Raw genomic sequence first — 20,008 nt, 5'->3', positions numbered from 1 at the left:
CAATATTGCAAGACACATTTCCTCGAAATTGTTAAACATTTATTTCCTCCATTCAAATGATAAAAAAAAGAGTTTTGTTGTAAACTGTTTATTTGGTGACTCAGAAGTATGACATCTTTTATTAAATGGGGCGGATCCAATCTGTAGAGGCGGGCTCCTCAGTGTAAAACAAAGACCTACATAAGAGGTTCCCTCTGTCAGACTGAAGCACCAGTGTAGAAGAACCGGTGTGCTGAGAGGGTGTTTTCATTGCAGCACTGTAGCTTTCAGCAGCCATTCTACCTTGAAGAAGGACTGAGAAGTGAATACCGTCCAGATTTGCTAAGAGGAAAGAGATCTGCATCATGAGTACTCCTGTTCCTGGCTTGCTGTCCCTTGTACTGCTTCTTCTGACCCTAAGACTTCAGGAGCTGGTGGAGGCATGCAGCTGTGCTCCAGCACACCCTCAGCAGGCTTTCTGTAATTCCGAAATAGGTAAGCTGTGTTAACTGCTCCGTGGATGCAATAAGCATGGTTAGCTTTGCAGCAATAGTGAACCCTCACTGAGTAAATCTGAACTTCATTTAAAAAATAATAATAAATGTAGCGTTTAAAGAACGACCTCTCGGGAAAGTTTTATTTTTAATCTAAAATATTACTCAGAAAAAAAGTCTGTTCTGTTTCTGTAATGTAAAACAAAATATGTTATTGCCTTGCTAATGAAAAGAGAAATAGAGAAATTGAAATTGTAGTGCTAAGCGATGTTGTCTCAAGCAGTCAAAAGCTGTCTTTGATGAGAAACTAATGTTATTAAAATGTGTTGTTAAAATAAAAATGTCAAAATGGCTAGAAAATGGTGCAACACACAAGAAACAAAATACAGTGAAATGAAGATGTATGAAATTGTACTGTACAGGTCTTTACGTTTTTGCTAATATAAATCATTTCAAAATGTGTTCAGCTTACTAAATTCCTTTGCAAGCTAAGGAAACTGTCACAGCCCCACGGTCCATTGAAACGTTGGAGAGTTCTGTTTGGTTTAACATTCACTTTCCACTCTCCACACATGCGGTCACATTCAGCTTCACAACCATACAAACAGCTCATTGTGCGAAAAACCACATAAGTGTTGCAGGGAGTCCACAGCATTAGACAGGAATGTATGGACTTCATTTGCTGTTTCCAGCTCTTTGAATCACCACTGGTGTATATCCATCTACACAGCCTGGACTGAGAGTCTGCTTTAGTGCAAGGCTTTTGGCATAAATAGCTTTTTTGAAATATAAAGGATTTTGGTTAATTATAAATGTGCTAAACACATACTTGAAAGTATTTTTTCTTCTAGGTCTTTTCTTCTTGTTGTTCTAATGTGCAGCTCTTTTCTGCACAACCTCTTCTTGGTATAACCCTCAGAGCACTGTAAGATTCGAAGGGGCCTTTTCAGATCTGGTTAGTTTATAAACAAACCGAACTGAGTTCACCTGGAAATTAACTCTGGAGGAAAATAGCTTAGTTCCTTTTGTTATCAAGTATACACCTTGGTGCAAATAAATAACTAAATAAATAAATAAATTCTGAACTGCCCAAACGGACTGAGACCACCTCTTGAGAATTACTCAGTTTGGTTTGATTAAACGAACTCTGAAAGGGACTTGGTTCTTTTGGAGCATTCACATATACTTCCAAAACAAACCGAACCGCACCACACAGAGTTTGAAAAAATCAGCCTTAACTGACCAAGTGTGAATACACCCTGAGATTCTTAACAAAATATCCCAGGAGCCCATCTTATTCCGTCATATTGACTGCACCACCTCATGCTGTTAATGTTGTTTACCAGTTACAGTATAACAGCACTAGTGCTCAACCTCAGAGGATCGGTACTGTTGTTTGCTACTGTACTAAAAATGATTTGCTTCTATATTTTTTAAAGCATTACATAAAAAAAAATGTACTTGTTTACATTAAAAAAAATAAAAATTTGCCATAGAAATCTGTTAAAGATTGAAGTTATGATAGAGAACATTTCTCAGACCAGACATATAAAAGACCAAACCAGTCTTTTTCAGGGAATGCTTTTCAATAGCAGACAGTGCACCTATGTAAATTAATATTTTTAATATTGTCTTTCTGTGTCTCGATACAATGTGTGTGTGTGTATGTATATATGTATATATATATATATATATATATATATATATATATATATATATATATATATATATATATATATATATGTTTTTTAAACAACAAAGAGCTTGAGGATTTCATCACACAACAATTTGAATAGGTGTCTTGTAACTTCGACACACATAGAGAACGTGACATTTAGCAGTCTGTAAGGTTCAGAATGCCGACCCGCTGTTGGTCAGCTTCCAAGTCACATTAACATAAATGTACAACACGTTTCTAAATTGTCACCAAATTAGCATCTCTATAGGAGAGAGGAAACTGCTTGCATACTGATTAATGGCTTTAAAGACTCTGACAGGGAATCTTTGTGAACATGACAAGCCCTGGGATCTGTCTGGGAATATTGATTTTATTTTTATTTTTGTGAAGCTGTTATTTAAACAATTTTTTAAAATATCTGTTTCAACTATGATTAACAAGGGTGTGCAAATATTTTTGCTTTTAGCTAATGCTGTGCTCCAGGAACCAGCTACAATTACAAATCTTTGTTAACAATTACTGACCAGTCCTAATCTTTTTCACAGTTAATGTTCATACTCAAAGACTGTTCTTTAATGTGTGTATGAAAAACCCCTTTATGATTTTAGTTCTACAGGTAAACAGTAAATAGGTTTCAATAGTGTAACAGAGGACTTCCAGATTCAGCATATTGGCACATCAAGACTATTTGAATACTGCTAAATCCAATCACAGTCAGAAAATAAGATCTTGAGCTGAAAACGTCAGGACCTGGTGGGTGTCCCTGCCTCATTTGCTTGCTGTCTGAATGCGCAAGGCCAGTCTCAAACAGTATCATGTAGTTTAGCACTCCCAGCAAAACTAAGCAGAGAAATTAATTAGGTCTGGGCCAAGCACTTTTCACTGTGACTTTTTTGTCTAAATGATTAGTGGTGTGGCTCTCTGTCACTGCTTGACAGGGTACCTTTGTTACTGAAGGCCATCTTTTCAAAACACCCTAGCTACCATACATTCAGCACCACTGGCAGAAAGCACACATCCACTGACAGCTCCTGCGGGCACAGTAAAGACCTTTAGCACTTTGGCAGGGGGGATGGTTTTGAAGAGAGTGTCTGTATGTGTGTGTGTGTGTGTGTGTGTGTGTGTGTGTGTGTGTGTGTGTGTGTGTGTGTGTGTGAGTGTGAATCAGAAATTGATAACTCTGAAGCTTTGGGGCTCCGCCAGTGCATAGATAGGGGAACGGAAGCAGTAGTTCATGTGGTATGATCCATTCACTGACGTTGTTTACACAGCCTAAGCCTCTGAAAAAAGATCTCCTCGTTCAAAAATAATGTTAGAAAACTTCTGTCACACAGCAGTAGGTTCACTGTAGAGTATTTTCTAGTTAAATGTGTAACTTTACAATGAAGGTGTCCCGAAAAGGGTAGAAATGATAATGAACTGTATTGATGACACAGACCTGGCACTGGCCCAACTGAAACAGAGCCCAATGTCTTTTATAAACAGTCCCTCGATGACTCTCTCAAATACAGGACATTTTCAATACTTTCTTTATACTTTGTGGTGCCAGTGGTGTCTGCCAGTAAGTCTTTTAAACTGTGGTTAGGGGGTAATTCTTAAGCAATCAGGCCCTACTGGATGTCATTGGGTATTTAGTTCTTCCAGTGCTGTGGTAAGGCTTTGGTAAGGTAACCATATCTGTTCAAAACTAAAGTAGGCTTTTGTCCAGATGTTGGTGTGTCACTGCAAGCCATTTCTTATAGAAATAAGTGTGGGGTCTTTTTTTATTTACTGGAAACATAAAACTTGATGTTATGGAAAAAATATTATTACATAGAGACAACAATAAAAAGAAAATTAGATGGTTTCTAAGTTGCTAAGATATATATATAGTGTTTATGGCTTTTTAAGACAGGTTAGTAGATATCTGAAATTGTCATTTATAAAAATTGTAAGAATCTTGAATTTCTGCTGCCCAGTATGGAAATGTTTCAATACATACTTAGCAGATTGCTGTGAAACTTTAATGATTTTACAGAAAGGGTACAATTTACCAGTTATGTACTTGTAAATAAACATAATAGATGGCTTATTGGAAACAAGGGTATTCTGTTTAATAGTGTTGTTTGTATTGGGTTATCCACATAGTATTTTGCACTGTGTATTCTGAAATAAAATAAAAATAAAACTAAGTTAGAAAGAAATAATTTCAAAGCCCTTAAATGCCCGAGTTCAAGTTGCATCTTTAAGCAAGACAATTCAACGGATCATTGTCCCCCATGATCCCACAGAGCTCTGACCGGGCTAAGAGGGACTGGGGATGCATCTGGGGAAGATCTAAATCTATGGACAAAAGTTTCCCATCACCCTATGGAATTAACTAATTTTGCTTCATAAAGTTGAAAGAAACTTGTTGAATAGTGTTATGTTAACATATTGAATTACATACCGCGTTGTAATTTTCCATATTCTTAAAAAACAAAAAACAAAGTGACATTTCGAAATCTAACATGAAACACTGTACTACTATTATGGCTTCCGGTAGACTTTTGCAATATGATTTTGTAGTTTCTTTCATTACATGATTTTAAATAAAATATCTAAATTATGTTCACATAGTTTTAAATTCTAGGTGATAGAAAACTTTTGGCAGTAGCTGTGTATTGGGTTAATTCTCGGTGATCCACTTGACGACCACTCTCCCTTCTAAACGTTGTCTACAATGATTCTGTAGTTTACCACGCTTACACTGTGAATCTAGTGAGCTTTACAATAAGCTACATCATGTTTCACTTTAACTTTGCTTTCACTTTGCTCTGCAATACTTTACTGTCCAGAACTTTTACAAAGGCTGATTGCACACTTCTTCACCAGAATGATCAGAAGCATATTTTCTTTCTGTCTCTTTTTACAGTCTCTTTATTGTTGTATTTTGCACTTTGGAGAAAAGCAATAGATTTATTGCAGTTATCACTAGCTCATCTCATTTCACACAGAATGTACAGTTTAATAATATAGTGTGTTCAGTATTTCAGCCGTAAGATCAGCCAGCAGATTCTAGCCTGATCAAATAGAGTATGGTACTTGATTTTACTAACTTTTCAAGGCATTAAAAAAAAAGGAATGTAGAAATGAATATTCCATTATGAAGCTTTGGTGAGAGAAAAATTTTGGCATTCCTCAGTTCAGCTGACTGCTGTTTTTAATAAAGTAAAAAGCAACAGAAGCAAAAAAAGTAGCGGTTGGAAAAAGGGTTTAATGGTCTTAAAAACTTTTTTGTACATGTTCGTGCTGTGCATTGCTGCAAAAGGAAAGTATCCCTTGTTACTCAAAGAGAAACCCAGTATTGGTATGAAATTTTATCTTAACTAATGTAACTGACATATCTCTTACATTCATTAGAGGCCGTGTTTCAGGGGTACAGTTTAGCGGTTACACTCTGGAGTACCAGAGATACTCAGAGGCAGAGTGTTTCAGGGGGACAGGTTAGCGGTTAAACACTGGTGTACCAGAGATACACAGAGAGAGGACTAAATTGAAGCCGCAGGAATGCTTTAACTTTTTAAAAAGTCACCAGGTTGCGAAGACTAAAACAGAAAAAAAAAAATATATATATATATTATATACAAAGAAAATTAGTCACTTGAAGTTACAAGTTGCTCTTTAATAGAATAAAAAAGTTGGGCTCTGATACCAGTTACAACTACCAATAATGCTGATTATACAGTATTTACTGTGCTAAAGCAGTGATACAACATTATTTCACAGACACATTCATTGACTAATAAACAAGACAAATTCAAGAATATAACTACATATTATTACACTCTTGTGCTTCTCATGTGATAAAATATATTGTAAAATAATACCTGAGAACAAGAAGTGACTGTTCCTATTTAGTTAACTCTAAACTTTAAAATCCTGTAGAAAAAAAAAACCATCTGAATTTACGTTCCTGGTTGACGATGCAGTGACTCCAGTGGTCTTAAAGCTGACATCACACGTTTTGCATGTTAGTTATAGTATTATGTAATTACATCGGTTTCCTGAATAAGCTGCACAAATGCCTTATGTTGTTTGAGCATAGAAACAAGCTTGTCTTGGATTGAGCCTGGCAGATTTACAGACATAACACTATACTCTCGGGGGTCCAACAGTAGCGAAATATAGGGAAAAGTGTTTGGCATTTCAGAGGCTTTAGACACAGGCAACACTGCATGCCATTACAATACACTGTTTTGTTGAAAGACAAATGATGCTAAACTACTGGTGGCTGACATCTGAACTGATTTAGCACAGTATGTGTGCCACACAAATATAGCATTTAAATTGCTTACCCAATTGTGGACAGAGACAGCATATGGCATGTGTAGTTTGGTAGCGAGGTGGGTGGCATTGGATTAGGTGGGTTATGTTTCTAGAGGCACGTATTTTTCTGAAGATATTCCTACTAGATTTAGTGCATAATCTACAACGCTGCAAGAATGACCTGAATACAAAGTTTCCAAAATGCAAGACACATTTGCCAATGCTTCATATCAATACAGCTTGTAGGCTCAGTCTTTTCTACCTCTCTTTGCAAGAATGCATGCTTGCTTTTTGTTTTAAAGGCTATCCAATAGAACAGATAACGAAGTGCTTACATGACAAGCAACAGGCACTGAATATTAAGTATGCAGCAGGGTCTTCACTGCCAGATACAGTGAGAGCAGAGGCTGTTCAAATGGAAAGTATTCTGTTCAACACAAACAGTATTAGCAGAAGCAGAGCCATTTCATGCATTTAATTTGTCTGCTTGTTTCAAAAAGAGAACATCTTTAGTTTAGTCAAGTAGAGCAGTTTCTATTGTGTCATTAGCATTTTTTTTACAGGAGAAAAACACCCACTTATAATAAACTCAGTAATTTCAATTCAAATTAAAACCAACTACATTCTCCATTCTTGATCCTGCTATAATAGAAGGTGTTTCCCCACGTTTAGGAACTTTTACAATGGTTTTATCAAACACTTCCTCAAAGCCTTTGCAGTAGGCATACATGGATATAGCCTTCATCCAAGAGCATTTCTCTTAAAGCAGTGCAGATAAGAAAAATAAGTTTGCCTTTTTAATATGCTGTCTACAGAGACTGATATACATAGGGCTGCAAGGTTAGCACTTGCATCATCACTTTACGACAAAATTGGATGCAACGTTCTTCAAATTTCTGCCTAATTGTCCTGAGAAAACTATCACAATTTGTATTGGTTTCTAAGAACCAATTACTGTAAATTGATGTTCATTTAAGCAGGGCCTAGGGTTGGTTTTTCACTAGGGATTGCCTAGTGATGCTACATATTGATTTTGGCACTTGAGGTGCTGTTTTCTAGCCTGTCATCTGAAACCTCCCTTCCTTCACTGATTAATGCAACACTTTTCTGTTACTAAGCAGGGAATGGAAATTGCTTGTCATTAACAGAGTCAGACCTCAGCAATTTATGAGGAACAAGTAAACTGGATTTGCTTAGGGTCTCTCTAGTTAGAAAGTAGGCAAGGCAAAGAAAGAAAGAAAAAGAAAGAAAGAAAGAAAGAAAGAAAGAAAAAAGATTATTTGCAGCAGTACCTGATAAAAAAGCCACTTTTATTGTTAGCAGAAATAAATGTGGTCAAAAATTGTGGAAATATAATTAATTGTCTCAGCACTGAAATTTCCAAAAATAACTGTTTATCTTTATTTCACCTCACTTAACTTGATGTTTGTACTGTATGCATAAAATAGTTATACATTTTTTATTTAAAATCTATTTTACAGTAATTCGGGCCAAAATTACTGGTGAAAAGATGGTTTCCTCCAGCAACAGCTCCTTATCCCACTTCAAGATGATCCAGTATGAAATCAAACTAGTAAAGGTAAGAATAGTAGAACGATGGTTATAACGGACAAGACTGTAGTGATATTACACTCATTTAAAACTGCTGTGTATACCTGCAGACCACAGTATCTCACTGCCAGCATTTTCATACATGCTTCAGCTCTGCACCTTTATTCCCTACTGAAAAAATTTCCATACTGATATATTTCTATAGTTTTACTTTGTTTTTTGTTCAAGGTGATATACTTAACAATATGTAGGAACAAGTTACTGTGGCATTCTTTTGTGTTATGATGACAAGATGTTTCAACTAACTATTTTATATAATTTTTTTTTTCTCACCCAGATGTTCAAAGGCTTTGAAAAGTTCAAGGATATCCAATACGTGTACACCCCTCCTTATTCGTCGCTGTGTGGTGTAAAGCTTGAAGTTAATAACAAGGCCCAATATCTGCTGTCAGGTACAAAACACACCAATGATCTGCTTTCAGTTCCAATTCACAATGTGCTTTTATTATGAACACTTTGCCTTCTTACATAAGTGACTGAGATTTGTACTCGCACTATCCACACGTAGCCCAAACACTAATTCAATTGTTCAGACATTGGGTTAACTGGGTTTGTTTGTAATGTAAAACAATTGCCTCAGGAAACTGTGCCCTCTTCTGGCCATTAAGATATGTCATTTTCTCTCATGAGACACTGCTTCAATGTGTGCGGTGACCCTTTTCAATCAGCTTATATACTGCAGTCTAGTAATGGTGTGTGTGGCATTTAAAATATTAACAATACTGTGGAAGGGGTGTGGGTAATTCACTGACCAGGAGACAGACAGGTGTACTTGGAAACACCACACAGGTGCCCAGTTTTATTTTAGACCGGTTCTTATTTTTCTCCGGCAGAGGGCACTGTTGACCGTGGGCTGCCTATCAACGATGATAGACAGCACCACGGAAATACCACAGCTGGTACACAAACAGCAAATGCACTCGCAGGTGCTCAAAGAAATAATAATGAAAACAGAAGGCGAAAAGAACAAGGGAAAACAAAACAGTAACAAAACTACAAATAAAAGGTGCTGCACTCGGCAGCGTTATCCCGGTCGCCGCTACCCGCACGACCCGGATCACCGTCCTACTCTATCGGCTATCTAGCCTGCTCTTTCACAATACGCCGGGGTCTGCCCAAGGATTCCCCGCTCTCTCTCTCTCTCTGTGAATCTTTATTTCTCTCCCGGCTGATTCCCGGTCCCGAATCAAAGCTTCCGCACTCTTAGCGCGTCTAAGTGGGCAGACCTGAGGAAACAGCAGAGCGTTATTTTATAGGACCAACAATCACCCAAGACCCGCCTCTCAGCCATTCAGAGAGGGGGAAAGTCCACACACCCACTTTCCCACCTCCCCGTGTCACTGCCATGACTCACAGGCGGTTGTTGGGCGACTGCCGCTCTCTTCCTGCAGCCCGTGAGCACGCCAGCAGAGTCAGTACAGATCTCTCCCTGTTACAAATACATTAAAAGACAATGGTTTGTGTTTCAAGCATATAGGGATAATATAGTTAAATAATTAGACAGGAACTCCCAACTGCAAAAAACAACGCTTTCATTTTCCATGGCAAGTTCCTCTTTTCTGTGTATCCATAACTGTGTCACACTGTATTTCTGTCGATAACAAGGAACCTTTAAACAGGAAAGACTATCCATAATAATAGGTTCCGCATATATTGCTACTGTTTGCATGACACACCGCTAATAAATGCTGTGTAAAATAATTGATTAATAGAACTATTTGAGTCCAGTTTTCATTGTTTATGCTCTTTGGTCTCCTTGTCTTAAATCTTTGTAACTACAGTATCACTTTAATAAAGGACCAGGCAAGGGTTAACGTTTTTGCTCCCCATCTCACAGGCAGGGTGTGGGAGGATGGGAGAGTTTTGATTGGCCTGTGTGATTTCATTGCGCCCTGGGACAATCTTTCAATGTCACAAAAGAAGAGCCTCAATCACAGATATGAAATGGGCTGCGACTGCAAAGTAAGTGCCTTCCCTCTGTCAGCTGCTGCAGCAGCTACTGCAGCAAGACACATGTATAATGTATAAGTAACAGCTTTCTGAAAATAACAACTTTTGCAACTATGAATTGCTTTTACTTCAACATTTAGTTTTAGTAGACATGATGGTCTAATGGATAATAGTTCTAGGATTAAAATCAGTGGAACAATGCATCAACAACTTGAATGTATCAACAATTTATTTAAGCTAAATTAAAAAAAAAAATACTATTTGTATTAATATTAATCATGTGTTAATCCCATTAATATTAATCATGTTTAGTAAATATATGTCGCATGGGAAGTTGATACATATGGAAACCAAAATGAAAGCAGCTTTGCATAGCAGGGTGCCACATTCACTCCATTTCAATAAAAAAAGCTCCAAAGGAAACTAGGGATATATTCATCCTGACTTTATCAGGTGGTATTTACTTGATCCAGAATTTTAAGAACTCAATGAAGCTTGTTCGCTCACACTGATTTTTGGAAATTATCAGATCAAATTCCCATGTAAAATTAGCTTTTAACCCTGAAGACAAATGGTTATGTCAATGTATTAAAAAAATAACTGTAAACTTCTCTTCAGATTTCCAGATGCTACACTTTGCCTTGCTCTATCACCGCAGAAAATGAGTGCCTTTGGACAGACTGGCTGACAGATAAGAGCCTGAACGGGCACCAGGCCAAGCACTTTGCCTGCATCAAGCGCACCGATGGCTCCTGCAGCTGGTATCGAGGAGACTCTCCCCCGGAGAAAGAGTTCATGGACATTTCAGACCCTTAAACCCAATCAGCTCTCAAGAGAAGAGACACGAAGGTGATGCTTGTAGTCAGATCTGCTGCAAAACCGGTCCAACTCTTGTGGTTCAATGCATTCCTGTAATTCTGTCTAAAGCACAACTGTCTGCCTATCCACCATTGTGAATGTACAAAAATTAAGACCTGAAGCCCCAACCCCCCCCCCCCCCAGTCAGCTTGATTGTTTGTTAGCTACAGAAATAAAATAAATAAGTAATTCTTATGTATTAGCCCTTTTTGACTCCACCATTACTTCTGCTGCAGCACTGGTGTTGCAAAAAGCAATGCATTTCTTAATTTCTGATATACCTTGCTACAGTCTAGTAATGTGTGTAAAGGCAAGCCACAGTTAAAATTATTCAGCAATCTATGAAATACATTTTGTAAGAATCTTTTTTTTTATGAATGAATCCCAATTTCTGTATACTGTATGATGAGAATGTATATATTTGTATTCTTATTATTAACAATGTAAAGATTAACTGCACAAACAGTATAAACAAATAGACACAGCATCTTTGTAGTGTTTATATTTTAGATATTTGTCACTGCTTTTTCATATTCAGTCATTAAAGATGGGACTTCTTATATAATGTCACACTTCCTGATATTATGCTTTGTAAAACATTACTCTCTTGCCAAAAAAGCTAAAACAAGCCTTTAATAGATGCATCTGTACATGTAATAAACATGGCTGTCAAGTTTCTGTAGAAAACTGATTTATACAAAACTATGTTTCTGTGTGTATTTATGTTTTGCTGTAGTAGATTTTTAATTTTTTTTCTATCCTGTCATGCCAAAAAATTGTTTATAAAAGTAATTCAATAAGTATTTCACGAGTCAATCTCTTCCCATTCATGTCCAGGGGGGATTCATTCAGTCACAACATAATGTAAAACATCACATTGTATCTTGTTATGTGGCTCTATTCATTCAAAACATCCAGATATAAGAGGGCACCTCAAACACACCACTATGTAAACAGACGTGCTAAAAACATGTGCTAGCATTGAGTAAGCTTTATTATTTAAAACACATATGATCTTGCCTGAGGAAAGTTTGATTGAATGTTGTCATAGTACAATGCATGGCGCTGTATTTTTTTAAATGAATCTGCTCATCAGCATTCAAATTCATCACCATAAATAAAGTATCGGGGATAGGAGATTCTGAGGGTTCACACAACATGGTTCAATTGGCAATTTCTTTCAGTGATCTTACTGGGCTTAAATGAATATTGCTTCATGCTGGTTGAGTTTGTATATGGTTAGTGTAGATAGGATTAATGCAAAGATTACATACATTCCACAGATATGATCAAAACTCTCTGCAGATGTCCCTTCTCACATGCTTTCCATGAGCAAAAGCATTTAGTCTACAGCTGGACTGCAAGCAAAAACATGGTTTGCAAGTCTTAAAGTTGTACTTGTGTGTCAAAATGTACATGGACCTTCACCACCAGCCCTGCGCCTTCACCAAACAACCTGAAAACAGACCGTCTACTACAAAGCTTTTTCTGCAGTATCGTAAAAAACATACTCAGGTCCAGTCTTACCATTTCCTTATGGTTCGGGTAGAAGGTCTGCTCTATCAGAGGAAACTTCTCAGCACCAAAGCTCCTGTAGGTGCTTATCAACTGGCCAAACTGCAAAATAAAATAAAACCTCAAGTCAAAAATGCTGATGTTTATGCACATGTTTTATGATGATATTTTTATGCTAATGTCAACATCAGCACTTCTAGACAACATCTATAATTATACCTCTAAATCCAGCCTCAAAAATCGATTGTCTGAACTTGCCCTTACAGAAATGTCCAATAGGATCCTATAGTGGTACTATAGGACACTGTGGGACTAAAAAGGTTTTTAGAGAAATCCAAAAGGATTCTTTTAAAAAAAATATCCTCCTATAGTACTCAAAAGGGTCTCCCTATAGTAGTACTATAGGAAAGGTTTTAAAGAAATCCTAAAGGATATTTTATAGGACTTGACCAATTTACAATAGGACTTTCTATTGGTTATTTCCATAAGGGTGAGGTTAATGATTTGAACAACAACAAAAAAGCATACTTGAACAAGGGACCCCCTAACATTTTGAACATTTCTAATTCTACCTATTTTATGAGCAATATTCAAGTTCAAATTCAAAATCAAATTTAAAAAAAGGCTTTATTGGCATGACAAAATTAAGTTTTGCCAAAGCCCTTACACAACGAACATCAACAAAGACAAAATAATGTCTCACAGTTTAACACCAATAGCCTCTTTCTTTGGATGCATGCAGTGTTAATGTCCTGAAGCGATTACACGACAGCTGATGAGAATTAACCTTTTTTGTCCTTACTGATTAAGAATTAACGGCCCCTTCAAAAAGTTTCACAAATAGCGCAAACAGCAGATGTTTCAAATCAAACCAGTGTTTCACTAATACACCGAGGAGCCATTAAGGAAATTAATGCAAAAAGCAACGTGCTTTGGGGCTGTTGTAACTAAATACAGTATAATAATTATTAAGTGAGAAATGATTGCAAAGAGTTTGTAACCTTGGGAACGAGGCAGCTACACAACAGCAGTCAATATGCTCTAATAGGTCAATTTTTTCAGTTGTATTCAGTATTAAACTATGTTATTTAATGGTCCAATAGACAGGGGTCAATCTTTAGAGCTTTGACTGATCATACAGTATAGCACATCTACTGTAGATGCGAGATGTCAACACATACTTGCAACAACTTGTATTTCTTTGACTCATAAGCATTTCTTAAACTTACCACCCAAGGTTTGTCACAGAGGTTGTAGATAGACTCCAGTGAGTTGATACTGGGAACCCCGGCGTACTGCAGTCCTATAATCATGTTACGGAAATCTTCATTCTCTGCCATACTGAAGGCATGTTGTCGAATGAGGACAAAGTCAGGCTTGAATGACCTGTAGCAAAATAAATAATTGTTTAACATTGCACTTAAAAGCGAAAGCATGCTTTCCACAGTGAGTTTACTAGACCTGCAATGCAACACCTATTCTAAAAGCAGGTGATGGCACAGTGGTTTTTCAAGTATTACCTCTTTGCAATCCTAGGATTAACTTAGTGTCGAACTAAAGGGTCCATAAATGACCAATTGATTGGATTCGTGGACAATTTGGAATTGACCTTCATTTAAATGTAAAAAAATAAATAAATAAAATTATGTCATGTATTAATAACGTGTATGTACCAAATAAACATCTTAGTAAATGATAATAAATTACACACTTAAAGAGCCCTTAAAACAACCCAAACAGCAAATCATGTCTATGTAGCACCAGGAACTAATACCAAAAAGATGATTTAAAACACAGTGGCTCCGTGAAGCAACTGTCTTTATTTAGTAAAAACTGTATGAAAGAAAAAATGGCTTTCACTTCTTAACGTAAATCAATAGCAAGAGAAGCATACAGTAGAGTTGATCACATCAGACTCCCAATTGTAACATATAACTGCCATTCAGTTTAAACTACACCATTTATGGATTCTTAAAATGTTATTCGCTCCAGCTGACCTTTTCAAAAAACAAAAGCGACTGACAGCTAATAAAATGCCAGCCACTGCCAAACTGCTTTTTAAGATTAGTCTGTCTATGGATAAAATAACCACAATACCTCTAGGCTAGAAAAGTTATGTAACACACCGGAAAACAACAGGAAAATATGTTACTAATCGCCTTGCCCCATGTATTCCGGTTACACTTTACAATGCGCTGACAAACTGTCTACTGGCAGTGTAAACATCCCCTGAGCTCTGAGTAAAAGATCAGTAGATCTGGTTTCAAAATGTTACATATAATTTGATGAGAATTACAAATGCTTTGCTGAGCACTGTAGCTTTGGAAGCTATTACCGGTTTCATAGGTTGTGGTCAGTATTTGATTAGTGGAGCTCTGGTTTAGCCTTTTGACCAGTTCTGGAAACTGTACACTATATTCAATTAATCTTTCAGTCATTTTGAGGTTTAGCTTTTTTTTAAATTTAATTAGAAATATAAAATGACCAATTTGATCACACAATTTATAGATTTTAGGTCAAAATCCAATTATTTGAGAATGTTTTCGTGATGGGGTGACAATCCCTCCCTCACATGTAAATAGTGTTTATAATTGTTTTTTGTTTTTGTGTAAATAATTAATTTTTTTACCGGTAACATTTGTTTATTTTTTTATTCACTCCCATGTTCTATGGTATATAAATGTTCATATTTATTCCATAAAAGTGTTATCTATTTCTGTTTAAATGTTTACTTTAACCCCTGTGTTTTGTTTTGGTTGCAGTAAGGGGGTATGATATGTGTGGTCACATGAGCAGTTTAAAACAAGGAAAATGCCTTAAAAGTATTAGTTTTTGTTGTAATTTAATTATTGTTTGAATTTATATTATTTACTTTGTTGAGAAAAGAAAAACACGGCCTCCGCTATTGTTAAAATATTTTAAAGGTGTTTTATTATTATTATTCTCTTTGTGCCCTCCTTGTCATGTGACTCGGAGAGTGTGTATAACAGCCAGCAGTTCCTACTTCCAAGAGGGAACAGGGGCAGTTTCCACTGAGCACTAGAGGGAGGAAGATTATTTTGTGGCTAATTTGAATGCTGTTTTGTTTTACTCTTATTTTAAAAATGGCTTATTTTATGTGTGCAAGAGATGAAGCAGTGAGACCAGTTCCCCCCAAAACCTAATAAAGCCTATTGCCTAAAATATTACATAATGTTGATTGTTGCTTTAAAATAACACCAAAAGCATGTCAGGTGATCTTTCAAACAAGTGACAAATTCAGATGAAAACCATTTTTGATGGTCTCTTCTTTCATACAAACACGCAGTACAATAAAACATTTGCCTTGTTGTACTTCTGTTATTAGCTATACTGCCTCTGTAATAATCTCTTGTGGGCAGGTTTTGTTTCTTGTTCCAACTATGATACCATAGCCACAATTACTATCTGTGGTCATCATCAATGAACAATGCATCCCGGGCTCACAGGCATTCTGAGAGCAACCAACAGGAAGCATGGAAACCAACCAGAAGGCACATTCCTGTACTAGTGTCATAGTGATTGGACCTTTAACTGTGTGTTTTTTGGAGGGGGGCTGCGGTCTACAAGATGAAAACAAATTAGCAAATGATGAATGAACTTCTATCAAAACCACCAAATAGCTTGCCGTTCAAATGTCATATTGTAGCACGACCCTACCAAGACTTCTTGTGGTCACTCTGCAATTGTTCACCAAACATTTTCTAGACTTGCACACATGAATGCACAGTGTACAGGACATTATGTGGGAGTTTTAGGCAGGGATAAATCTTCTTTGCACTTTATTTTTATATTTCTTTATTTGAATTTAAGGTTGTTTTAAAATATCTGGGTTATATGTATGGAAAGTTAATTGCACTTTTAAACTACAGTTTGAATGAAAACTGTTTTCTCCATGACCGTTCGCTGATTGCTGAAATCCCTAAGTGAAACTGATACCAATGACAACTCTAATTACAAGAGATAAAGAGTATTATTAAGAAGCTTATTTTGGGTTACAATCTATAATAAAGGCCTAAATGAGGAAGTTAAAAGTTGAAATTTGCAGAAGAGCCTCAATGACTATCCATGGCTTTTATGATTAATTAGAAGCAATCCAATGGGACAGCCCATGGGTATTTTTGTCTATGCAGTATTTAAAGTGTCAAATTAGAACCAATAGAAAGGGACTCGGTTAGATACATATCATATAAGACCACAAGAGACTGTGGTCTTATATCCATAAATGAACTAGACTACAAAAACATAATGTAATGTTGTTAGGACAGGATTACAGTAGACACCACACCAATCTTGTACAGCATTGTGCAATCGGAAATAAATGTAAACATAGCTATAGGTGCTAGTTATTAAAATATAAACAAACCATGGTTATTTTAAAAGACCCCTTCCAATCTGTCTCAATCCAGACCAAACAAAAGGTTTAATTTCTAACTCTATTGAATGATGCCCAGATATGTAATGAGACAGTGGTGTTTTAAAATCATGAAAAATGAAGACAAAATGACACACAAACTGTTGTATCAATAATTGTAATAATGAGTAATGGTAGTTTTAGCTAGGCAACCTAGAGCCTTTAAAACTTGCCTTTAATTCCGAATGATTAATGCTATGCTAAATGTTTCTTTCCATCACCTTGGAGGCTATCCAAACAAGGTCTTTCATTGCAGCTTTTTTCACATTTGTCATTTGTTAACAATTTGTAAAGTCGTTTGTGGAGACTTATAATTATCGGTTGCATCCCCTGACTAAACATTTCTCACAACTTAATACAGTATTACTGTAGACATAGCTGATAATGAGTCAGTGAGTGAAAAAAAAGCAACAGCTGCAATGTTTACCACCTCACAATAACCTGTAGAAACCCAAGCAGACCACAAAATGGAGACACAATGGATTGGGAACAAGTATTGCATGATGGTCCAGATACGAAATCACATTGGCACTGATATGGTACCAGTATACTGACTTGTGTAACTAACGTGGATTATTTCGTGTAATTAGGATAGAATTGATTTGTCAATATATATGAAATGCTACCACTGTAGATGCACTTGTACTCACATTGCCATTGTCATTGAAGATCATTTTGTAATTGAATCCCAAGAACAGAATGGGACAGATTAGCCCACAGACACAAACAATAGCATGGTGCTTCTGGTTTGTTCTGGTAATGCAATGAAAGTACCTATAAAAGTAATGCAATTATCTACACATGAATGGACATTATAATTGTATAGCCAAAGGCTATTTTGTTCGTCTGCTCTCTTTTAGCAGTTTGCATTTAAAAAAGCTGCTTTACACCTCCTGGACCTAAGACACATCTTATCATGCACTAATTACTAAAACTTCTGTCTTAGAAAAGCATTTATGTCAATGTTCAGCTATTATCAGAGGCTGTCTTGTGACGGCATTCCTTCCATTCAAGCACATACACCAGTGGATAACCCAGTATATTACTATAGGGTTATAAGACAGCAAACATCTGTGTATTGCAAAATATCAGCACAAATAGAAACGAACTGACCGATGCTGAAAGCACACTGGGAGTGTTGCTATAACCCATACACAAACATTCACCGAACCTTTATTGAGTTCATCGTCAATTTCGTTAAAAAGAGGGGAGCATTTGATAAACAGAACACAGTTAAGTGGCTGAGGTATTGTTAAGTTACTGTTTTGAAATAACTTTGCAGTTGAATGGAATTTAGAGAGGCGCCACAGGAACGATTTTTTAAAATCAATCTAAAGAGCTCACTACAGTTTGAAACTGAAAACACACAGAAAAAGCGTGGGTACAGATTGTGACTCGTGTACATATTGTGTATTGACAGATCTCTTCACCAATCAAAACACTGCAATAATACAAGCCCCAATAAGAGCGGTGAGCAGGTGGATGCAAATAAATAAATAAATAAATAAAGCGAGATATTACCTCACAAGTTGTTCATTTGTAGATGTGCGATGATGCTCATACTACGTTTAATTAATATTGTGTGTGTGTGTGTGTGTGTGTGTGTGTGTGTGTGTGTGTGTGTGTGTGTATTTGTGAATGACTTCGAGACTCAAGATCCGTATTTGGTTACTTGAAGAGCCAGGTATGGCTTGTGAACCATAGGTTGCTGACCTCTGGTGTAAAGGTCGAGGGTGCCTAGCCTCTGCGTGGCCTCTTTGTTGGGACAGGATTATTCTTCATTTATATAAATTATATATATATTAACTATTTATTTATTTTCAATATATTTACAAACACACTCTTTGTCATTTTTCAAAGACAAACAAAAAGCAATTTTAAATGTAGAAACAGATTTTAATTTGCAAGTAACATTTGGCTCTTTCGACTGTGTGTCATTCATTCTGGCATCGCTCCATGTCAGCTCAATGAACGCATGGCTAAGGCATATGATGTTCTGATTAAACTAATTTACTGCAGCAACAGCAGTAAAGAAACTCATGCCAATTAACTCTAACACAGTCTGACTAAGAACCCACTCAGACCATGTTTATGTGTCTTTTTTGTCTCACCTGACAACCTTGGTGCCATTTCGAAACACTTGCATGTCCACATTACAGGTCCCATCAGAATGAGACACCAGGTTGATCTCGGAGAACTCGGCCTAAAACATAATGAAACAGGTTAAACTCACAATTAATATGAACAACGTAACACTCTGGTGATCTACTGTTACTGCACAGACCTTTGCGACATTTCAGACTGATATCTACTGTATCTAGCAACATGTCCTCAAAAATCCAGTAGTTTTCTCCTGAAGAGTTTAAAATACACCTTTGAATAATGGTTAAGAAGAGAGAAACTATGATTGTTTCCTCGTCCAATAAAAGTGTGCTTTTCACTGCATTAGGGCCTTCATTTAATAAAGCAGTAGAAGTAAAAACATGGCAGGTTGTTAAGGGGTTTTATGATTAAGCTTTAACCCAGGAGATATTAGATTACAGTTGGCTTCTTTAACAACAGTATGGAAAAGTTCAATTCGATTACTACTCATCAACAATGAAACTACATTTACTAATGAATTGGAATTTTCCTAAAACCCTTTTTCCTAACAAAAGGTTAATTCAATGGACTGTTTCGTAAAGCATACAACTTGATTTGCCTGTCTGAAGTGTAATATTTGTACTGTTTTTATTTCCCCACAAATATCGAATTGTTTGCTTTTAGAGTGAACCTGCTGAACCATTAGCATGGAACTGGCATGACAGGACATCCAAAAAATGACTTGAAAACAAATACTACTGTGGAAATGGTTAATCAATTCACATTGACTTTACCATTTTCAAATAACATGCTTGAATCCTTTCCTATTGCAAAACCAATACGCATGTTAAGCCAATTCATGACCAGGGTCTTATTCTTATTCAGGGAGCATAAGTTGCTTGGCACTTGGCAGTTATTATGGAAAACAGAGCAATTTTTTCAGCAAAGGAACTAGGAAGCAATTAAAGCAGTAACAAGTTGATACATTGTGATCAGTCAGAAAAAGATCAAAGAGTGTTGTCTTAACAGTAAAAATAGCCTTTACCTCAGGGCAGATAAACAGGAAAGGAATCGCAAAACAGAGACAGAGAAGATATACAGTTCAGTAAGGTTCATTCATAG

General features: G+C 36.5%; 2 protein-coding genes across 2 annotated transcripts in view; one reads left to right on the top strand and one right to left on the bottom strand.

Annotated features, from left to right (window-relative positions):
* The window catches only part of LOC121328896 (synapsin-2-like), a 78,540-nt gene that overhangs the window by 21,730 nt on the left and 36,802 nt on the right, over window positions 1–20,008 (bottom strand). The window contains exons 3-5 of the mRNA XM_041274036.1: window positions 18,916–19,007; window positions 13,602–13,758; window positions 12,385–12,474 (exon numbers count right to left, since the gene is read on the bottom strand). Of these exons, the coding sequence (XP_041129970.1) occupies window positions 12,385–12,474; window positions 13,602–13,758; window positions 18,916–19,007 (339 nt within the window). The remainder of the gene's footprint in view (window positions 1–12,384; window positions 12,475–13,601; window positions 13,759–18,915; window positions 19,008–20,008) is intronic.
* On the top strand, window positions 142–11,660 carry LOC121328897 (metalloproteinase inhibitor 2-like). Its single transcript, XM_041274037.1, has 5 exons — window positions 142–474; window positions 7,920–8,017; window positions 8,327–8,441; window positions 9,887–10,011; window positions 10,618–11,660. Exons 1-5 carry the CDS (start codon window positions 345–347, stop codon window positions 10,813–10,815), a joined length of 666 nt encoding a protein of 221 aa, XP_041129971.1. The 5' UTR covers window positions 142–344; the 3' UTR covers window positions 10,816–11,660.

This window comes from Polyodon spathula, chromosome 16 (genome assembly GCF_017654505.1).
Source record: "Polyodon spathula isolate WHYD16114869_AA chromosome 16, ASM1765450v1, whole genome shotgun sequence".
NCBI lineage: Eukaryota > Metazoa > Chordata > Actinopteri > Acipenseriformes > Polyodontidae > Polyodon > Polyodon spathula.
The sequence above is the reverse complement of the archived record's forward strand: the minus strand, read 5'-3'. Positions and strand labels throughout refer to the sequence as shown.